The following is a 21,262-nucleotide window of genomic DNA, read 5'->3' as shown; positions in this document are numbered from 1 at the left end:
AGATTGATGGTCTCAGACGCGGAGGCAACTGAGATTCGTCCTCTGCCACCCGGTTTGAGGCGAGTCACTATACCACCACGAGGATTTAGAGCGCATTGGGAATTGGGCATTCCAAATTAGGGAGAAATGGGGAGAAAAAAAAAGAAAAAAAAGAAGAAAAAAGTTAACCTTCTTTTTCTGATTTCACTGTGAGATCAGTCTGGGTTGAATGGAAAGCACAATCGATTTAAAAAGTGCAATGGGTGTCAAAGAGAGGTTGTAGAAGCCATAAACAAATGATAGGAGAGTGAATGGAACCAAGAGAATGGAAAATGAAGAGGATGAAAAGGTAAAAAAGGGCCATTCTTCTAAATCAGCACAGTATGCGAAAATGCAGAGTTTCCAACAAGGATGACACCCGACTGAAAAAACAACCAAAATGAGTGGGGAAAAAGCACTGGTACAATTTGTCATGATCAAGGGCGTGGAAACAAATCGGTATTACTTCTGAGTTTGGGTTGGTGACTACAAGGCCAGTGCGTGGTCCAGAGTTGTGGAGGCTACACAGGAGCTTCACTTGCACATCAGAGCTTTCTTTCAGAACATCAAGCTTTGAAGCAGAACCAAAAGGATTCCTGCCACGGGGTTGGGAAAGAAGCAATGATTGGTCGCAGCAGGAAAGAGAATATCCCATCATTGCTTAGAGCAGAACTTCGTTGAACTACCTTGAGTACAGTACTGTTTGACTTCTGAAGAACATTAAAAAGTTTAAGATGGAATTAAACGCGAATGTCCAAAAATTACAGACACTATTCTGTATTCAGTCTGAATGATCCCTGTTACAAAACTAAGTGAGCTTCCTACTAAGACATCATAGGCATGGTCCAATGCGCAGACTGTTCCAAAAATGTTGTAGTATTATTCTTCCTTTTAAAATTCCTAATTTTATACAAATTGGAAGGGTTTCAGTTAAGATGCTGCCTTAGGGGCCGTTCAGACCCAAATGTGTTCTTGCGCTGAAACACCTTGGCTTAGAGCAATAAATATAAAAACACAGGTGTCTCGAGACACACTTTTGAAAGTTGTTGTTCTTTTTATCCCGACGCGACTTCTAAAAAGTGAGACTCTCCTGTGTGAGATGTAGGGTGTGGCACAACACAACAGTCAAAGACGTCTGTCTAGCCCATTTTTTTTTTTTTTAAGAAAAACAATTGGAAAACAGTGCACAAGGAGGCAGAAACAAGTTCGGTGTAAACAGCCTGTTAGAAGGTAGCCACCTACATAATGTATACAGTAGACAACAATGGTTTGGAACAGTGCTTTGGAATTTACAGTATTTTTGGTCAATTCTGTGGACATCATTCTTGTCTTTCTCAAGTTTGACTGGATTTTCTTGGGAAATGCAAAGAATCACTTTTATCATTTAGCAAATCAAAAAGCTGTATTTATGTTTCCCAGTGAAAATAAACACATACATTTATGCATTAATAAGCAGATGAACAGACTTTTCAAGGACATCAAAATTTTTGGCAGTGAGAAAGTGAACATGGTTTCTTTCATATTTGCAAGCCACTGTCAATTTCATTTCTGTCTCAAAAACATGCTTTTGTATTTTGTCAATTAAATTATAGACAATTGGGCAAAAGCCAACCAAAACAATTTTGTAATTCAAGAAGCGATTCCTAAAAGCAGACACAAAATAGAAACAGACATGTTGGCTAGATCTGGATATTTGGCTTTTGATCAACAAAAAAAATAAAAAAAATAAAAAAAAACATAACCTTTCAATAACTTTGAAGTCAAGAACGACTAGCAGTTAAATTCAAACATTTAGCACTTACTATATACTAGGCATGACAAGTACTATAGATCAAGACAGCAATACAACACTTAATGATCTAATGTAGATGGTCATGCTTGAGAAGAAAATAAATAAATTCTTACGGCATGTGAATATATTCATTAGGATTCATTTAGGGTGCAGAAAGGCATAATTAGCTGATAAATGCTAATAGGTGGCACTCACTGCATTGGAATTCATCGGCTCCATCCTCGCAGTCTTTCTGTCCATCGCACAACCAAACGCTGGAGATGCAGTTTCCACTGGGACATGCAAAATGGGCATCCTCGCACGTATGTACTGCAGAGGCTGGGAATAAAGAAAATAAGGGGACTGATCATTACAGATGGGATTATCAGAGAAATCATGCTAGCAACTTTAGCTAACCATAACAAGTAGTATTTATGTCCTCAGGTCCTCGTAGGAAATGTTTTGAAATCGTAATTTAGTCATAAAGTAAGTTCAAGTAGTTTTGGTCAGAATAATATGGATGTGTTGGACAGTTTTCTCTTTTTCAGTTACTGAAAAATAAAGGATCCATGCATCCTAGCAACTTTAGCGAACCATTACAAATAGTATTGCTGCCTTCAGGTCCTCATGGGAAGTATTTTGAAACTGTAATTTAGTCATAATGTGTGTTCAAGTGGTTTTGGTCAGAATAATATGGACGTGTTGGGCAATTTTCTCTTTTTCAGTTACTGAAAAAGACAGGATCCATGCTAGCAACTTTAGCTAACCATTAAAAAAAGCACTGCTGCTACTTCAGGTCCTCATGGGAAGTGTTTGGAAATCGTAATTTCAACAATATGCATTCAATTAGTTTTGGTCACAATAGACATGTTTGGCAGTTTTCTCTTTTTCAGTTACTGACTAAGACAGGATGAGCAATCCAAGCTAGTAACATTAGCTAACCATCAGAAATAATATTGCTGCTTTCAATTCCTCCTAGGAAGTGCCTACCTAAGAGACTGGAAATTGTAATTTCGACAGAATAAAATGGACATGTTGGGCAATTCTCTTCTTTAGGCTACGTCTACATTAATCCGGATTTGAAAATGACATTTTTGTTTTCGAAACACCCTCCGTCCACACTGCAAGCATATTCCAAAAGTTGCTCGTCCACACTGAAACTCATTAAAACGCTTAAATCCCCTTACTGCGCATGCAAAAAAAATTGCAGTTGCATGTATGGTCTGAAACGCAATTGGCCTCGTGTTCCGTCACTGGACAGCAATTTTGAGTAAAAAAAAATACTGTCTCAGTGTGGGCAGAAGGCCAAAATCATAGAGAAAAAGATGTGTTTTCAAACAAAAATGTATTCGTGTGGACATGGCCTTAGTTACTGACAGGAAACCTTTGAGAACTACATGTTTTTAGAACATCAAAAAAAAAAAAAAAAAAAAAAACAATATTAGGGGTTAAACTTTGACGTTGGCTTTTGGTTTTGTCAGTAAATGGCGGATATATTCAGCGGTTACACTGGGATTTGCGAGGTGGTGGAACCCTAAGAGTGGATTGGGGGGTGGTTACACATTTCTTCCTACTAGTTGAACTGCTTGAAGAGGGCAGCGGAATGAGCCATTGTGTGTTTGTTTCAAACAGTGCCACTTTAGGCGAATATAGCAAAACAGGTTCCGCTGCAACACAGACTGACCTATTTATTTTTTCTTCTTATTGGAATTGGAGGTGCCGGGATGCCGTGCCGAGGTGCTGGAACACTGTTCTGGAGTGTTCCGCCCATATTTAACCCATGGATATATTCAAACTCAAAAAAATTTTTTTCCTCAGTGGTATTTATCCATTCTAAGTGTGACAACACTGTACTTTGACAACAAATGAAAAAGAGAAAGAAACAGAGACGGAGAGAGAGAGAAAGAGATAATGTGAATATATTTTTACCCTGGCAGTGTATTTCATCTGCGTAATCCCCGCAGTCATTGGCTCCGTCACAGAGCCACGAGGGATGAACACACAGTGATGTAGAATTGCAGCTTAGAAACGGCCCACTCTTGCTGGCACGAGCACCCAGTCTGTAGTATTCCACACAGTCTGTGCTATCTGTAACAAAAGGAAGACAACGAGACCAGTGTTTCACACAGTGTTTCATGCAAACACGCATGTAAAGGTTGGTTAAAAATGTGAACATTCTAGCGCCTTCACAAATGCTTATCTTACTGCAGCTTTTCTCGTCTGATGCGTCAGCACAATCAATGATCTGATTACACCAGGATGACAAGGGAACACAAGAACCATCTGTGCAAAGCCGTTCTGAGGACAAACACGAGGAATCTAGAACCATAACGAGATAATGCAGACACTTTGAATTACCTACATAAAGATGACATAATTTGTTCAACATTATGATTTTTTTGGAGAAGTCTTTATTTATAGTTTTATTAGTTTTAGCAGAACTAATATTATAATTCAAGGCACACTACAGAGATTTTCTCATTTCATTGTTTTGTTAGAATGCAAAGAACTGATCTATTTATAGCAATCTGAGTTTGATTCTTTTAAAGAAAATACCCCAAGAATCATATATCATTTGCTAGGTGACAAGATACAATAAAAATTAGATTTCACTCATATATGTACAAATGTACATAAATGGTAACTCTGATTCAGGTTTCTGGAAGCTATATAGATCACTGCATTGCTGGTGAGAGTACAAATTTTATTAGTCTTCAATGTGAGCCATGAGATCTGTGGTTTTAACCATCTGCATTATAGATGTTTCTGCATTAAAGCTTAATGTTGTTATTTAGATGTTCAAGCTAGGTGAGAATTCAAGGGCTTATTGATTGATTGAGCGAATTTCTCTAGAGAGATGGCCAGAACCAAAAAATCTTGGACTGACCAACACACTAACAATTACTTTCAGTCTAGAAGAAGAGGAAAATACCCACTGTTACAGTAAACTTCATCTGAGTTATCTCCGCAGTCATTCACTCCATCACAAAAGCGATGGTTGGCCACACAGCGCTGGTTATAGCAAGATTTAAAGCCATGTCTGCAATTCCGGTTTTCTAAGAAATGGCAAGAGAGTGAGAATTAGGCATATGACTTTGCAATAGCATGTCTGGAGCTACAACAATGACATGTAACACAATGGTTCTCAGCTGGTTGGTTGAGACCCAAAAAATGGGCAACGGAAAGCATGGAAAAACACTAAATACAATAATAAAAGGCACCTATATAATAAAGCATAGTGCAAATGGTCCTTTTAAAAAGGAAAGAGAAAACGCTTTCCATATGGCGTCACAGCTTGTATGTTCAATACGTCATTTGGTAGACACTAGCCAAATTAGGCAGGTTCCAGAACAGACAGTGCGGCGATCGGGGCGGGCCGAGCGACGCTGGGCAGAGTGAGGCCGGGAGAGATGAGTGGAGAATGAGTTCCACCTGTGCTCCACACCTGTCTTGGGAGAGAGACATGCACAAAGCCGAATGTGTGTGGGTGACAGCAGGCTGAAAAGCAATGCTGTGTGTGTGTGTGTCAGCGGCTGCTGTTGAGAGCAAGAGATCTGCCACATTGGTGCCGAAACCCGTGAACTGGAGGAAGGATACGCTGTCATGGAGTCCTCACCGCTGGCTGAAGATCACGACGCCAAGGAGATTCCTGATCTGGTAGTGCTGGAGCAGTTCGTCAGCTGGCGACCGAAAGGGATGACTGAGTGGGTCCAGTGCCATCGCCCGGCGTCACTGAAGGAGGCTGTCCAGCTGGCTGAGGACCGTGTGGGCGGCGTATTCGGGGGCCAGCGAGCTCTCTCTCCCCTATCTCACTCTCCTCTTTTTTTCCCCTCTCTCCTCACTCCCCATCTCCTTCGCTTCTATTCAAAGGAAGGCGGAGTAGGACCCCAAAAGCCATCCTGCAGTGTGACGGCCAAAATGTCAACACTTCCTCTCTAGAAATTGGGGGGGGGGTGGTAGTAAGTCAGGCTCCCTGGCCTGAGTCAGGCAATGGGGGTATGTGGTGATTGGGGTGGGGCCGAGCGACAATGGGCAGAATGAGGCCGGGGGAGATGAGTGGAGAATGAGTTCAACCTGTGCTCTACACCTTTCTTGGGAGAGAGAGACACATGCCACAGTATTCCAGTGTGTTTATTTATTGTGCTGAAAAGCTTGTGAATAAAAGGTTTACGTTGACTGTTTACCTGGCCCCCGTTCCTCCTTCATGATATACAAGAGACCTGTCACAAACAGGTTGCCTGACATGTCCTCATCCTTGAAAACCATGAACAAAAATATGCAAGGAAAAATAATACATGACCCAGAATACATTAAATATAGGTTCACTTAAAACAATAATTCTATTCTTTTGGTATTAAGTTGGTTGCCACTTGATGTAAAATCTGGGTTCTGAAGCAAAACTAGCTGAAAAACACTGATTTAATAGGCACTCTGCTTGAAAAGTAAAGACAGCAATAGAGAAAGCAACAGTCAGCCTGTCACATCACTAGCACTTCTTACATCTTTGGCTGGCTGCTGTAAGCTTGTCTTATTACCTCAAGTTACAAGACAACAGGGTGGTCTTCTGTAGGTTCGTTCATTCTGCTCAGAATTATACCTGTGGGATCAAACACAACATCCTGCCTGCCTGGGTTCTTACCACAGTACTGCATTTTCTCGTCCGACCTGTCTTTGCAGTGAGGGATACCATCACATGTCAGCTGGTAGTCAATGCATTCGCCATTCCCACACTGGAACTCAGAGTGGATGTTACAGGAGGAGTTCATGGCTAAAAGAAGAGAGGAACAGATATGTAGAGTTTGGCAAGGTTTGCTGTATAAAGATACTTTCCAGAATGGATTTTTTAGTATCAAACTTTTAAAATAGAAACTAGAGTCCAGATCTAACATATCCAGTATGTTTATTAAAAAAAAATAAAAAATAAAAAAATAAACATCTAATGACTAGATCTAAACAACAGTATAAACTATCCAGGGGTGTGTTTCCCAAAAGCATCTTTAGCGAACTGTGGTCACAAGTTCCATCGTTACCAACATAGTTTAACGGTTTGATGTTTCCTGAAATCGTAGTTCCAATAAACATTCTCAAATCGCATCACAAAGCTAGGTTGGAACTACAGCGCAGCCCCTGTAGTTAGAAGCATAGTTGCTTGTTAGTTTGCTGTGTGGACATCATTTGACTTCGCTGATGTTTTTCTATCTTTCATTCCACATATATCTTTTATTCTGTCAAGGCTCTGACCACGTCTACATGTACTTAAGAAAATGGCTTATTCTGGGGTTTTGCGGCAAGCAGCATTCTGAAACATCGTGCAAACGCTGTATAAGACATTAAAAGCTGTTAGAAAAGTGCTTTATCACACACGATTTCTCTTGGAAAACACAGCTTATTTGTCCATGTGAATGCATAATGTTCTAATATGTTTTTTTTTTTTCTCCCCTTTTCTGTATTTTTCTGTAATCTATTATCTCAAATAGGGTAACAATATTAAACTTATATTGTCAAATATAAGCTGCCCAATTCCAAATGTGCTCTCAGTCCTCGTGGTGGCTTGCCTCAATCTGGGTGGCAGAGGATGAATCTGAGTTGCCTCTGCATCTGAGACGTCAATCCACGCATCTTATCATGTGGCTTGTTGAGCACGCTACTGCGGAGACATAGAACGTGTGGAGGCTTCACGCCATTCTCCACGACATCCACGCACAACTCACCACGCTCCCCACCAAGAGCATGCCACATTGTAGTGACCACGTGGAGGTTACTCCATGTGACTCTACCCTCCCTAGCAACCGGGCCAATTTGGTTGCTTAGGAGACCTGGCTGGAGTCACTCAGCATGCCCTGGATTCGAACTCGTGACTCCAGGGGTGGTAGTCAGCGTCTTTACTCACTGAGCTACCCAGGCCCCTCTGCATAACATTATTAACGACAGCTCTATATTGCTGAACCAACTACAGTAGGTTTGAACGAAGCATGTGCAACATAATGTCACGACCTCGGTCTGACAGCCTTCTCCTTTCTGATATCTGTGAATGTGTTTGTGTCTGTCTAATGATTGAGCGCATGGCTCTGTATTGCTTTCTGTTTGCCATGTGCTCTGCTTTCCCTGCCTCCCTTTCCATCTGCCACGCCTCCTCGTTTAGTCCTTTTCATGTTGATTGTCTGTACATGTCCCTCAAATATGTTCCTCTATATATTGTCCCTCTTTCCACTTGTGTTTGTCGATTCATTTTGTTAGCTAATTCATTTGTTCCTGTCCCAGTCTTGTTCCTGTCCCAGTCTTGTTCCTGTTCCTAGTTGGTCCAAGTTATTTGTCTTTATTCAAGTTTACATTTTGGTTTGTTTTCTCTCCCCTGTGAGAGTTTTGTGTTGCCTGTTTGTTTTCTGTTGTTTAAATAAAAGTTATTTTATTTTTCACTCATTCCTGCGCTTAGGTCCTTCTTCATGCTAAGCATACTGTGACACATAGTTACTACAGTTTCGGGAAACAGTCATGACTAGCTTGCTAATTTCTTCAACGATGCATCGTACTATGGTGGTTAAGTTGTTACATTGTTGTCATTTTACATAGATAAAAGTCACATTTTCAGTCTAGTAAAGAAATCTGGATCACAATCTGGATCTAGAATCTAGATTCAGAGTGAAAGGAATCTGGATAACAACTTGATCTACATTAAAGACAAAAATCTGGATTTAGAATTTAGATTTAAAGTAAAAGGATTCTGGATAATCCCATCCTGAATGAAGATCACAATCTGGCTCAAGAATCTAGATTCACAGTAAAAAGGAATCTGGATAATCTCATCCTAAATTAAAATCAAACCTGGATGTAAAAATCTAGATAATGAATCTAGACCACAATCTGGATTTAGAATTTGGATACATGGTTAAATGAATCTGGATAATCTCATCCTGAATGAGGATCACAATCTCGATCTAGAATCTAGATTAAGATTTAAAATAATCTGGATATTCTCATCCTAAATGAATATCACACTTTGGAAATAGAATTTGGATCCAGAATAAAAAGAAATCTTGAAAATCTCATCCTAAATGAAGATCACAATCTGACCCTATAATCTGGATTAAGAGTAAAAGGAATCTAGTTAATCTCCTCTGAAATGAAGATCACGATCTGGATCTAGAATCTACTTTCAGAGAAAAAAAAAAAAATGAGTATAACCTCATTTTAAAGGAAGATCACAATTTAATTCTAGAATCTAGATTCAGAGTAAAAAGCAATCTGGATAAAGTCATCCTGAATGAAGATCACAGTCTGGATCTAGAATCTAGATTCAAAGTAAAAAGAAATCTGGATAATCTCATTTTAAATGAATATTACAATCTGGCTCTAGAAACTAAATTCAGAGTAAAAGGAATCTAGATAATTTAATCTGAAATTAAGATCACAATCTGGATATAGAATCTAGATTCCTAGTAAAAGGAATCTGAAAAGCAATCTGATCTAGAATCTAGATCAAAATACAGTATGAGTGTAAAATCTGGATTCAGAGTAGAATAAAATTCTGTGCAGGTCTTTTTCTAGATGACACATAATTCTAGAGCTCTTTTTAGCTCACTATCTGGGCCTTATTAAGAACAGTGCAGCTGTCTGACGTGATAAGGGGGAAGGATGATACTGGAGGTTGTTGAGGCAGAACCTTGCTGCTATATTTCTTCTGCAAACTTTTCCTGGGGCTGCAGTATTCTACTCTCGTTAAACTAGAAGTGGCTCTTATGTACCACCTCTATCCTTTTCCTCAGCTCTCCGTTTACAACCCTGGGGCTTCACAGACCTGAATGTATACTAGGAATTTCAATCCAGAGTCAGTCAGCCTCCACATTTCTCCTTCACAGAACAGATCATTTTAATATCAGCATATAATTAGCAAATCAATCAGTCAAGTCAAGATTATTTGCATTCTGATAGCACACTTTCATAGCATCAAAGTGTTTACTAATATGTGTTCTTAAAGAGAGAGAGAGAGAGAAAAAGAGAAAAAGAGAGAGGCAGAGAAAGTAAAAGTGAGAGACAGAGAGAGGGTACAGGACTTACATACACATCTGTTATCATCCAATAACATGCGTTCCCCACGGCAACTACAGTTTACCACACCAAGTGGGGTCAAAAGGCAGAGGTCATGGCATCCTCCATTATTTACGCTGCAGGGGGACGACTCACCTGGAAGTTCAAAGATACATCTTAGATAACACATCATCTTTGATTTTCTAAACAAATCGTGACAAAACTGTAAAATACTTCCCAACTGCTTTACAATACATAGATGTTTTAGTGGTGTTTGCTAGGGCATGCATCACTTTTAATATTACTCATGTGGAGGGTTAGGGATTTAAACCTAGGTATTAAACTTCGGCACATGGCTCAGCCCACACCATTTATGCTACGGACATGAATGATACCTAGCAGCTTGTTGAGGAGAGGTGTGCTATCATGTTTCTTAAGAGATCAGACTTCTTTTTAACAAGGCTTAAAGGGATTTTTTGTTGTATTTAATGTAAATTTCTCTGACAATATAAGTTTAATATTGTTACCCTATTTGAGATAATAGATTACAGAAAAATACAGCTGTAATTAAACTGTAAATTATGTCATTGGGTAGTTAGATATCTGAAAATATATTACCCTCGAGTACCTTCAATGTTTCGGACTACTTTAGTAAGTAATTTGTAGTGTAGCTACTACTACTTGTTTAAACTACTTAATAAATAAAAAAATAGCTTGACTGTACAATAGTTTGACTACCTTTTTGTTTAGCTACAAAGAGAAGGTCTAAAATACAGAATGCTGACTCGAAATGGTCACTTGTTTATTTATTATTATTATTATTATTATTATTATTATTATTATTATTTAATCAGAACGAATGAAGTCCGAATGAACTGATTCACTAAAATGAATCAAATTTTCAATACGACATATAAGATGAAGGATAGTTAAAGAGAGTAAGTTTGATTACTGCCCTTAGTTCGCTCGGCTGTAAAGCTGCGCAATACAATGTAAAAAAAACTGAAGCATTGTAAAGTTTTGTTGAACTAAATAATTTTTGTTAACTTGTTACTGGAAACGCAACACTATACTGAAAACAGTTGAACTACTGTTAAAGTTATGTTCCAGGTTCAATACAAATGAATCACAATCAACAGCATTTATGTCATATTGTTAACTGTCACCCAAAAAAAAAAATTAAAAAAAAAAAAAGATTTGTCCCTCATTAATTAACAGCTCAAATTGTGGCACTTACAATGGAAGTGAATGGGGCCAGTCCATAAACACTAAAAGTATAATCGCAAGTTCCATATCTGTCACTCACTCGACGTTGTGTCGATGTAGTGACACTAGGGGTCACTCTTGGGAGCCCGAGACACCTCTGGTCTTTGATAAAAGGCCAATGAAAATTGGTGAGTGGTATTTGCATGCCACTCCCCCGGACATACGGGTATAAAAGGAGCTGGTATGCAACCACTCATTCAGGTTTTCTCTTCGGAGCCGAACGGTCATGCTCATTGAGCTGAATACTACTGTTCATTCACCTCTGCTGGATCTGACGGTGCATTTCAGCGGCTTCTCCCTCCTCTGCACTGGTGCACTGCAGAGAACGCCCCTGGGCGCTTCGGCAGAAAAACAAGAGAGTATATTTTCTGAAAGAGCTTTTCCTCCTCTAAAAGAGAATATATTTCTCTAAAAGAGCGGCACACATGGAACGTCTTTTTAAAGATGCATCTTTTTAAAGATGCCTTTCCGATTGTGTGTTATTCCTGGTTGCGGTCGTTATCTCTCAACTTCGGATGGTCATGATCACTGTCTTTCGTGTCTGGGCGCGACTCACACGGAGGCAGCGTTTGTGGATGGTTCATGTTCTCACTGCGAGAACATGACCATGGCAACGTTGTGGTCGCGGCTTGCTTTCATAAGAAAGCAAGCCACCCCAGCGGGTCCCAGCCTCGGTCCTTCTACCTACAGGTATGAGGCCAGCGCGGCTAGCACTGAGGGCATTTTGGGGACCCCAATGGGATCGTCTCCGCCGGGTATCCCCCCGCGGACCTCCCATTCCCCAGCACGCTTGTCTGCCCCAATTGGGCTTCCGGATGAGTTCGTTGGCTCATCTCACAGCGAGTCTGGCTTTTTGAGCACAGCATCGGAGAGCGGGCTTGTCCAATCGGACGCAGAAGCCTCAGCTGGGCTTCCCCCTTCGGGGACAATTGCCCAGTCACAGGCCGATGCCGAAATGATGGACATGCTTTCCCGGGCGGCCACTCAAAGCAGCCACGCCCCGCTCCAGTGCCATTCTTCCCGGAAGTGCACAAGGTGCTGACGAAGTCGTGGGAGGCACCTTTTACTGCCCGGCTCCGATTCCGCAGTTCCCCCGCTTTCACTACCCTCGATGGCGGGGCGGCCAGGGGCTATACAGTGATTCCCCCGGTGGATAAGGCACTCATGGTGCACCTATGCCCGCAGAGCGCCACCACCTGGCGCAGATGCCCTAAGCACCCGTCCAAGCCCTGTAGGCTCACGTCGTCCCTGACGGCTAAAGCCTACAGTGCTGCTGGACAACCCACCTCTGCCCTGCACGCCATGGCTCTCCTGCAGGTCCACCAAGCCAAGGCATTGAAAGAACTGCACGAGGGTAGTTCTGCCCCAGATTTGATGCAGGAACTGTGCTCGGCGACCGACCTCGAAGGTCACGGCACGGTCTCTTGGGCGGACAATGGCCACACTAGTGGTCCAGGAGCGCCACCATTGGCTCAACCAGGTCGAGATGGGTGAGGCCAACAAGACACGGTTCCTTGCTGCCCCCATTTCCCAGGCGGGCCTATTCGGCGACACCGTCGAGGACTATGCCCAGCAGTTCTCGGCGGTGAAGCAGCAGACAGAGGCAATCCGGCACATCCTGCCCCGGCGCGGTTCAAGATCCCGCACCCCATCTGCTCATCGCCAAGGGCGTCCCCCTGCGGTAACTGCACCGGCTCTGCCACAGCCTGCCCCTTCGGCCCGGCCCCGGCGTGGAGCCCACCGCAGGAAGCAGATGCCACCCGTCTCACAACCGGCACCTTAGAACCCACGGAGGTCCTCAAAGTGCCCCTGAGACGGGCAACTCAGGGACGAAGGAACCCACTCATTCGGAGCTGGTAAAAAGACCACTCCATCCCCCGGTGGAGGGCCGGGCGGAAAATCTTTTGTTGCCTTTTTGTTTGATTTCACCGCATGCCCAAGTGGCTGCGGTACCCAACAGTTCAGCAAAAGAGTGGCTTCCTTCCTCCCCGGGTCACATATCCGGTGTGTACGGTCGTCACCACGACTATGTCCACGGGTTTTTTCTTGCAGGATTGGCGCTCCAGCGGTGGCCTTTCAGCCCCTGAGAACCCAGCTGTGGCACACAGCCGCCCCTGATATGGCAGTCTCCACGGGTTACGAGGACAGGCCTCTTCCTCCCCTGTCCCAGGCTGTTCTGGGGGTGGTCACAAGGAGCCAGGTAAGTGCTTCGATGTCCCTAGACTCAGCACGGCCACGATGTTGTTATGGCACCTCGAGCTCCACCCCGCTGCGAGGCCCCACCTGCCGGTACGTCTGACGACGTTGTCCCCTTGGTCCCCCTTGCTCAGAACTTGGACGCATGGCTCGCGCTTTCCAATCCATCGCGATGGCTGATCCGGACCGTCCAACTCAGCTATGCGATTCAGTTCGCCAGGCGCCTGCCCAGGTTCAGCGGTATTCACTTCACCTTGGTCAAGAGCGAAAACGCTGCCACCTTGTGTGCGGAGATCGCTGCCCTCCTACGGAAGGGTGCGATAGAACCTGTCCCTCCAGCCGAGATGAAGCAAGGGTTTTACAGCCCCTACTTCATCGTACCGAAAAAAGGCGGTGGGTTGCAGCCAATCTTGGACCTGCGAGTACTGAACCGGGCTTTACACAGACTCCCGTTCAAGATGCTGACGCAAAAAGGTATTCTGGCGAGCGTCCGGCATCAAGATTGGTTCGCGGCAGTAGACCTGAAGGATGCGTACTTCCACGTCTCGATCCTTCTTCGACACCGACCCTTCTTGCGGTTTGCATTCGAGGGTCAGGAGTATCAGTACAAAGTCCTCCCTTTCATCCTGTCCCTGTCTCCTCGCATCTTTACGAAGGTCGCAGAGGCTGCCCTTGCCCCGTTAAGGGAGGTGGGCATTCGCATTCTCAACTATCTCGATGACTGGCTAATCCTAGCTCACTCTCGAGACATGTTGTGCACACACAGGGACCTGGTGCTCTCACACCTCAGCCGACTAGGGCTTCGGGTCAACTGGGAAAAGAGCAAACTCCTCCCGGTTCAGAGCATCTCCTTGACAGCGCACCTTACGAATGAGTGCGCCCAGTCGGTGCTGGCCTGTTTGAAGGCATTCAAACAGAAAACAGCGGTTCCACTGAAACTTTTTCAGAGGCTCCTGGGGCATATTGCTTCCTCGGCGGTAGCCACCCCGCTCGGGTTGATGCATATGAGGCTGCTTCAGCACTGGCTCCAGACTCGAGTCCCGAGATGGGCATGGCACCACGGGACACATTGCATGGTCATCATGCTGGTCTGTCACCATCTTTTCAGCCCTTGGACTGACCACTCGTTTCTACGGGCAGGTGTTCCTCTAGAACTGGTCTCCAGGCGCATCATGGTCATGACAGATGCCTCCAAAACGGGCTGGGGCGCTGTTTGCAAGGGGCATGCAGCAGCCGGCCTCTGGACAGGTCCGCGACTGCATTGGCACATCAACTGCCTTGAGTTGTTGGCAATTCTGCTCGCCCTGCAGATGTTTCGGCCGTTGATCCAGGGCAAGCACATGTTAGTTCATACAGACAACATGGCAACGGTAGCATATGTCAACCGCCAAGGCGGTCTGCGCTCTCATTGTATGTCACAACTCGCCCGCTGTCTCCTCCTCTGGAGTCAGCAGTACTTCAAGTTGCTGCAAGCCACTCACATCCTGGGCAACCTCAACACTACAGAGGACACGCTGTCATGACAGGTTACCCTCAGGGGAGAGTGGAGACTCCAACCTCAGGTGGTCCAGCTGATTTGGAGTCGATTCGACAGGCACAGGTGCACCTATTCGCCTCCTAAGAATCTTCCACACTGCCCGCTCTGGTACACCCTGACCGAGACCCCCCTCGGCATAGACGTGCTGGCACACAGTTGGCCCCCTGGCCTGCACAAATATGCGTTTCCCCCAGTGAGCCTGCTTGCACAGACCCTGTGCAAGGTCAGGGAGGACGAGGAGCAGGTCGTTCTGGTAGCACCCTACTGGCCCACCCAGATGTGGTTCTCGGACCTCACGCTCCTCACGACAGCTCCCCCCTGGCAAATTCCCCTGAGGAAGGACCTTCTTTCTCAGGGACAGGGCACCCTCTGGCACCCGTGACCAGACCTCTGGAATCTCCATATCTGGCCCCTGGACGGGACGCGGAAGACCTAAGACCTGCGGTGGTAGACACGATCACTCAGGCTAGGGCCTCCTCTACGAGGCGCCTGTATGCCTTTAAGTGGTATCTGTTCGCTAAGTGGTGTACTTCCCAACATGAAGACCCCCAGAAATGCACAGTCGGATCAGTGCTTTCCTTCCTGCAGGAGAGGTTGGAAGGGAGGCTGTCCCCTTCCACCTTGAAGGTGTACGTTGCCGCCATAGCAGCACACCACGACGCAGACGACGGTAAGTCCTTAGGGAAGCACGACCTGATTATCAGGTTCCTAAGAGGCACCAGGAGTTCCCTCATGGGACCTCTCTGTTGTTCTTCAGGGTCTACAGAGAGCCCCCTCTGAGCCTTTGCAGTCAGCCGAGCTTAAGGCACTCTCCTTGAAGACTGCCCTCCTGACTGCGCTCACTTCCATCAAGAGGATATGAGACCTGCAAGCGTTCTCTGTCAGCGAAACGTGCCTAGAGTTCGGTCCGGGTTACTCTCACGTGATCCTGAGACCCCGACCGGGCTATGTGCCCAAGGTTCCCACCACCCCTTTTAGGGACCAGGTGGTGAACCTGCAAGTGCTGCCCCAGGAGGGGCAGACCCAGCCCTGTCGTTGCAGTGTCCGGTGCACGCTTTACGCATCTATTTGGATCGCACGCAGAGCATTAGAATCTCTGAGCAGCTCTTTGTGTGCTTTGGTGCACAGCAGAAAGGAAGCTCTGTCTCCAAGCAGAGGATCGCCCACTGGTTCATTGACACCATAACTATGGCATATCTCGCCGAGGACATGCCGCCCCCAATAGGGCTATGAGCCCATTCTACCAGGGGTGTAGCGGTTTCCTGGGCCCTGGCCAGTGGTGCCTCTCTAACAGACATTTGCAGAGCAGTGGGCTGGGCAACACCCAACACTTTTGCAAGGTTCTACAACCTCCGGGTGGAACCAGTTTCGTCCCAGGTAGTGGCATGCAACACAAGCGGATAAGCCCGGGATAGCCGGCCGGGTGTATCGCTTGCACATAACGCCTTCCACCTCCTTTTGAGCTGAAGATGTGCGCCATTAATTCCCAGTAGTGTTCACAAGTTTGTTCCCTGGTTGACTTCCTCCGAGCCCTGTGGCAGTCGAGTTTTTGGAGAGATTTGCTGCCAGCCCAGTACACGTGCTAACTAAGAGTCCTGTTCTGGTGTAGGTGCTCTGCATGTGGCGGTTCCCTGTAAGGCTAACCCCGTGCAATATATATCTTCCGCTAGTTCGTTTCCCTGTTGGCAAACTGCATCTTCCTTGGGCAGAGCCCCTCCACCCCAGTCTCCATGTTTGTAGTAACTCCTCCCCCATTGGGCAGGATCTACCTTGGAGACTTTCCACATGGTTGGAAAGACCATGTGACGTATCCTTCCACTTAAATATCCCCCCTCTCTTTGGGCGAGGTGTGGTCTCCGCTGTGTCTTCCCCTTGGGAGGGACACCCCCGACTAGACCTGGTGGCCCAGTCGGATAATCCCCCTTCTTTTTTAGGGAGTGGAAAAAAGAGAAGGGGAAAAGTGGCAACGACTGGGTTAAGCCTGTCTCTATCTCTTGGGGCTTGACCCCAAAAAGGGCCGTTCGACACTCATAACTATGTTGGGAGAGGTTACGTGTTGACCTGGTGTGCTGGCTATGAGGCACACAGTAGTCTGCCCACCACACACCGCCAGTTCACGTAACACAGTTCAGCCAATTGTGGCGTTTCGTATAGGGACCCCTAGTGTCACTACATCGACACAACGTCGAGTGAATGACAGATAGAGAACGTCATGGTTACTTGTGTAACCTCCGTTCCCTGATGGAGGGAACGAGACGTTGTGTCCCTCCTGCCACAATGCTGAACTACCCGCTGAAATGGCCAGACCTTATATCGGCTCCTCAGCATAAAACCTGAATGAGTGGTTGCATACCAGCTCCTTTTATACCCGTATGTCTGGGAGAGTGGCATGCAAATACCACTCGCCAATTTTCATTGGCCTTTTATCAAAGAACAGAGGTGTCTCAGGCTCCCAAGAGTGACCCCAAGTGTCACTACATCGACACAATGTCTCGTTCCCTCCATCAGGGAATGCCGGTTACACAAGTAATCATAACGACATATTATGTATGTTAACATGATTTTAGATTGATGAAATTACTTACTAATCTAATCTGTGTAAAAATTATGTCCAACATAAATGTTATTTTATTTTATTTTTTTATTTTTTATTTTTTTGTGGTTATCAACATTGTGCTACAAATTCTGTTAATTATGTAAGTAGCATCACTGCTTTTGGTAGTTACTTCCCAACACTTTTAAAATAAAATTGCATTACATGTCCTTGTTTCGAGTAACTACTAATAGGACAAGCTTCCTGCTTTATTTTAAGAATGGAACCATTTGCAATGGCTTTATTTGAACTTAAAATCATTCCTTTGTATTCACCTGCCAATTGAAATCAGCCCATGAAGAATTCAAGCTATTTAAAGTCCTATTCCAATAATAAGCTAAAGACTTCCAGGACTCAAGCCCCATGTTGCCATGGTAAAAGAGTCTGGCCCAATGCACTCATCTGAATCCTCACCATTTGTGCAGGGGAATACACTCGGACCAGGGCGCTGGTAGATTGGTTCAGATTGGTTCAGAGCCCTGCACTCAAAGTCTGTGCCAAACACAGTTCAAACTTACACCCGCTGAGGAGTTCAACCCTCTGACTGGCACTGCAAGAGTGCCCTTCAAGCCTTGAGAGTGTGTACACGTGTGTGTGGTTTCAAAAACGTTTAATTTTGTGCCTTAGGCCAAAATTGGAATAGAGAGTTCTTAAAGACACAGCACAATTTTTCCAAATATACATGTTGGAATGCTTGTATTTCCAATGATATTAAGCAATATTCAATAATCAACAATGTGCTTTCTGTCTCTCTCATTCCAAGTTTATGTGTAGAACGAATTCCATTAATAGCGTCATCTGTACTATATAGATAGGAGGGATGGTGGCCATCAAGGTCCAAATCCCCTAAGAGACACTCAAGATGAGAAAACCTCCATTTGTGCTTTAGGATGCCAAGCATCCAAGCTGCTTTCCATTTGAATCCTTTGAAACATTGAGGCTTGAACCGCAAACTAAGAAATATCACTTTTGAAGCCAAGAAAGAAGCAGATGGAAATGTGAGCATTCTATGAACATGTCACATTCTATAAATTCCTCTAATTCAATACATTCATCCTGTAGTTTTAGACCTACATTGGTTTATTTGCATAAAAGATTTACACCCAAGGCACTTGAAATGTGTTGCTTCTTTTGAGTTTTACTTTAATGGTGGAAATATGGTGCCCCATGATCACTAGACAAGTCTCATCTGATGATGTCGAGTTGCCTGTGAATAAAATATGTTTCCGTATTTGTCATATCATGCTGACATAAGCCTGTCTTGCCCTCCAACACCGAGAGAGTCAGCAGAGAACATTACTTAACTTTTATCTGACCCCAAGTCAGAGTGTGTTGATTTTGTTTTTGCTTCACCTCGCAGTTACAAAATGTAAGCCCCCCCAGTGACTTCTGATGCATCAAATATCACTGACATAGCATTGTGTTTGCTGTCATCTGAGAAAAAATTGTTTCAGACACCTCGAACAAGACAACGCAACTCACATGAACACTCATTTATCTGCTAGTTTTCAGAGCTTTTTGTTTATAGAACTTTCTTTGATTCAGTTGAATGTGGGAGAATAAAAGAAACTATAACGGTTTGTTATCACAACATTTCTGCCCCAATTCAGGAAACATCTGTGTTAAAACATTTGGTTTGGATTTAAAATCAAAACATTTCAGGGTTCCCACGGTCATGGAACACCGGGAATATCAGGGAACTTTAAAATGGTGTTTTCCAGGACTGGAAAAGTCATAGAAATCAATAAAATCCCACAATTAATAGAAAACTCTGTAGTGAATATATTTTTTTTCTAGTTATTTTTTATTTTTTTCTTCTCTAAAATATTTAATCACCTAAATATTGCTCTTGTGTAGCGCTTGTGCAGAGTTAAACTTTCAGGCAAGACAAAATTATGTTTTGAGTTTTGAGCGAATCATTCTTTTGAGTAGATTCTTTTCAATTAATTAGACAAAATGGTTCACTAATTGGTCTACATTATTGATTAGCCAATCAGTCAGAGTTAAAATGGTTGTAAAAGAATACCATTTCCAATAATCATAAATGCCTGGAAAGGTCATGGAAAAGTTGTGGAACTTTATTGGTCAAAAAGCATGGAACCCTGACATCTCCTAATGTTGTCCGTGGAAAAAAGAAAGTCATAAATGTTTCAAACAACATGAGGGTAAGTGAATGATCACAAAATGTTCACTTTCGGGGGAATGATCCCTTTATAACACTTTGTGAAATGGGAATTTGACAAGAAACAGGAAAGAAATTACGTACAGCTGTTGGTGTCATTGGAAACGGCGAGTATTCCCATTGGTTGATGAGGGATGTCGGCCCGGAGAACTTTCATATTGGCTCCAGTGAACTTATCAGAGCGGATCACGGCACGCTGTACCCAGTCGGACCAGAAGAGGAAGTCTCTGTAAATTGCCAAGCCAAAGAACGTTCCGGGCCCTGATTTCACAATGACCTAGAAATTTCAAATGCAAAATATAGGAGATGGAAAGAAATAGGTGATATAGAAACTGTGCAACCTCTGTTAACACAGGAGACCTATAAAATATTATTTTATATGTAAACAGAAACCATGTAACCTCTGTTGATACAGGAAACCTATAAAATATAATTTTACATGTAAATTAAATGTATAATGTAATATAATATAATATTACACACTATACACGTATTACAGGAAATACATATATTATATTTTAAAAATTAAAATAAAAAAATAAGAGAGGGAAAGATCTAGGCGATAAAGAAACTCTGTTTCTCTGTTAATGTAGCTCTATAAAATATACAATTATATACGAACATTAAACTGTATAATATAATATAATATAATATAATATAATATAATATATTAAAAAACTTTCAAACTTTAGGGAAATAAGTACATCTATAAAATAAAATCAACATTTCAAACACACTTTTATGTTTGAAACAGAATTTATGTTTTTCATAATTTTAAAAACTGTGTGAGAGATTAGTAAGATTTGTAGACAATCATAAATTGGGCCTATAAAAGATATATATAGAAATATATATATATATATATATATATATATATATATATATATATATATATACACACACACACAGTATGTGCCCAGAATCTACAATATAAGTTTTTTTTTTTTTGTTTTTGTTTTTTTGCTTCATAATTCTCTTCGAATCATACTTTTATTTATTTAATAGTTTTAATTTGGAAAAAGTAATAAAAACAAAATGAGTTTCGATTGTTAATGTCACTATCAAATATTGTCTACTTTGTTCATTCCATTTATAAATGCTAAAATTATCTTGTAAAATCATTCAACAGTTCAGTCATTTTGAGCACAGGTAATAAATAAACCAAACTCTCATTTAAAAATACATATCTCATGCTTTACAGGACAGTTACATCAAGCAATTTATTGTGTGAGTTTTACAGCAAAGGTGCCCAGACCAAAATAAACTACAGCAAGTGCCTGTATAATTCACACAGATACACAGCCCTGTCCAGAGCTGGAGGGGGAAACCACAGTGACACTCAAAGGACAGCCCACCTCCATTATCCCAGGCATTATAAATGATTAACTCAGATGTACCAGGAGTGTAAATGGAATCTCTGCCGTAACAGAAATGGGGATACATCACGCATGGCCTCAGGGAGGAAGGTAAGTCGAGGAGAGTGGTATCTGTATTTTTTCTGTGCCAGAAGTTGATGTTGGGAGGGATTCAGAAATAGTTGAATAATTTTCTAAATTTCACTTAGAATTGTGACATGAGAGGAATGATCAGGGGCTAAAATAACAATAAAACACAATCTATAAAGAGCCAACTGTACATAGATAAGGATATTTGCACAGAAAGGAATGAGAATGA

General features: G+C 43.1%; 1 protein-coding gene across 1 annotated transcript in view; it reads right to left on the bottom strand.

Annotated features, from left to right (window-relative positions):
• The window catches only part of LOC127438907 (low-density lipoprotein receptor-related protein 1B-like), a 326,009-nt gene that overhangs the window by 86,286 nt on the left and 218,461 nt on the right, over window positions 1-21,262 (bottom strand). The window contains exons 44-50 of the mRNA XM_051694811.1: window positions 19,673-19,865; window positions 9,845-9,970; window positions 6,429-6,557; window positions 4,726-4,845; window positions 3,995-4,108; window positions 3,719-3,877; window positions 2,006-2,128 (exon numbers count right to left, since the gene is read on the bottom strand). Of these exons, the coding sequence (XP_051550771.1) occupies window positions 2,006-2,128; window positions 3,719-3,877; window positions 3,995-4,108; window positions 4,726-4,845; window positions 6,429-6,557; window positions 9,845-9,970; window positions 19,673-19,865 (964 nt within the window). The remainder of the gene's footprint in view (window positions 1-2,005; window positions 2,129-3,718; window positions 3,878-3,994; window positions 4,109-4,725; window positions 4,846-6,428; window positions 6,558-9,844; window positions 9,971-19,672; window positions 19,866-21,262) is intronic.

The sequence above is a fragment of the Myxocyprinus asiaticus genome, chromosome 50 (assembly GCF_019703515.2).
Source record: "Myxocyprinus asiaticus isolate MX2 ecotype Aquarium Trade chromosome 50, UBuf_Myxa_2, whole genome shotgun sequence".
Lineage (NCBI taxonomy): Eukaryota > Metazoa > Chordata > Actinopteri > Cypriniformes > Catostomidae > Myxocyprinus > Myxocyprinus asiaticus.
This window is presented reverse-complemented; position numbering and strand designations above follow the sequence as displayed.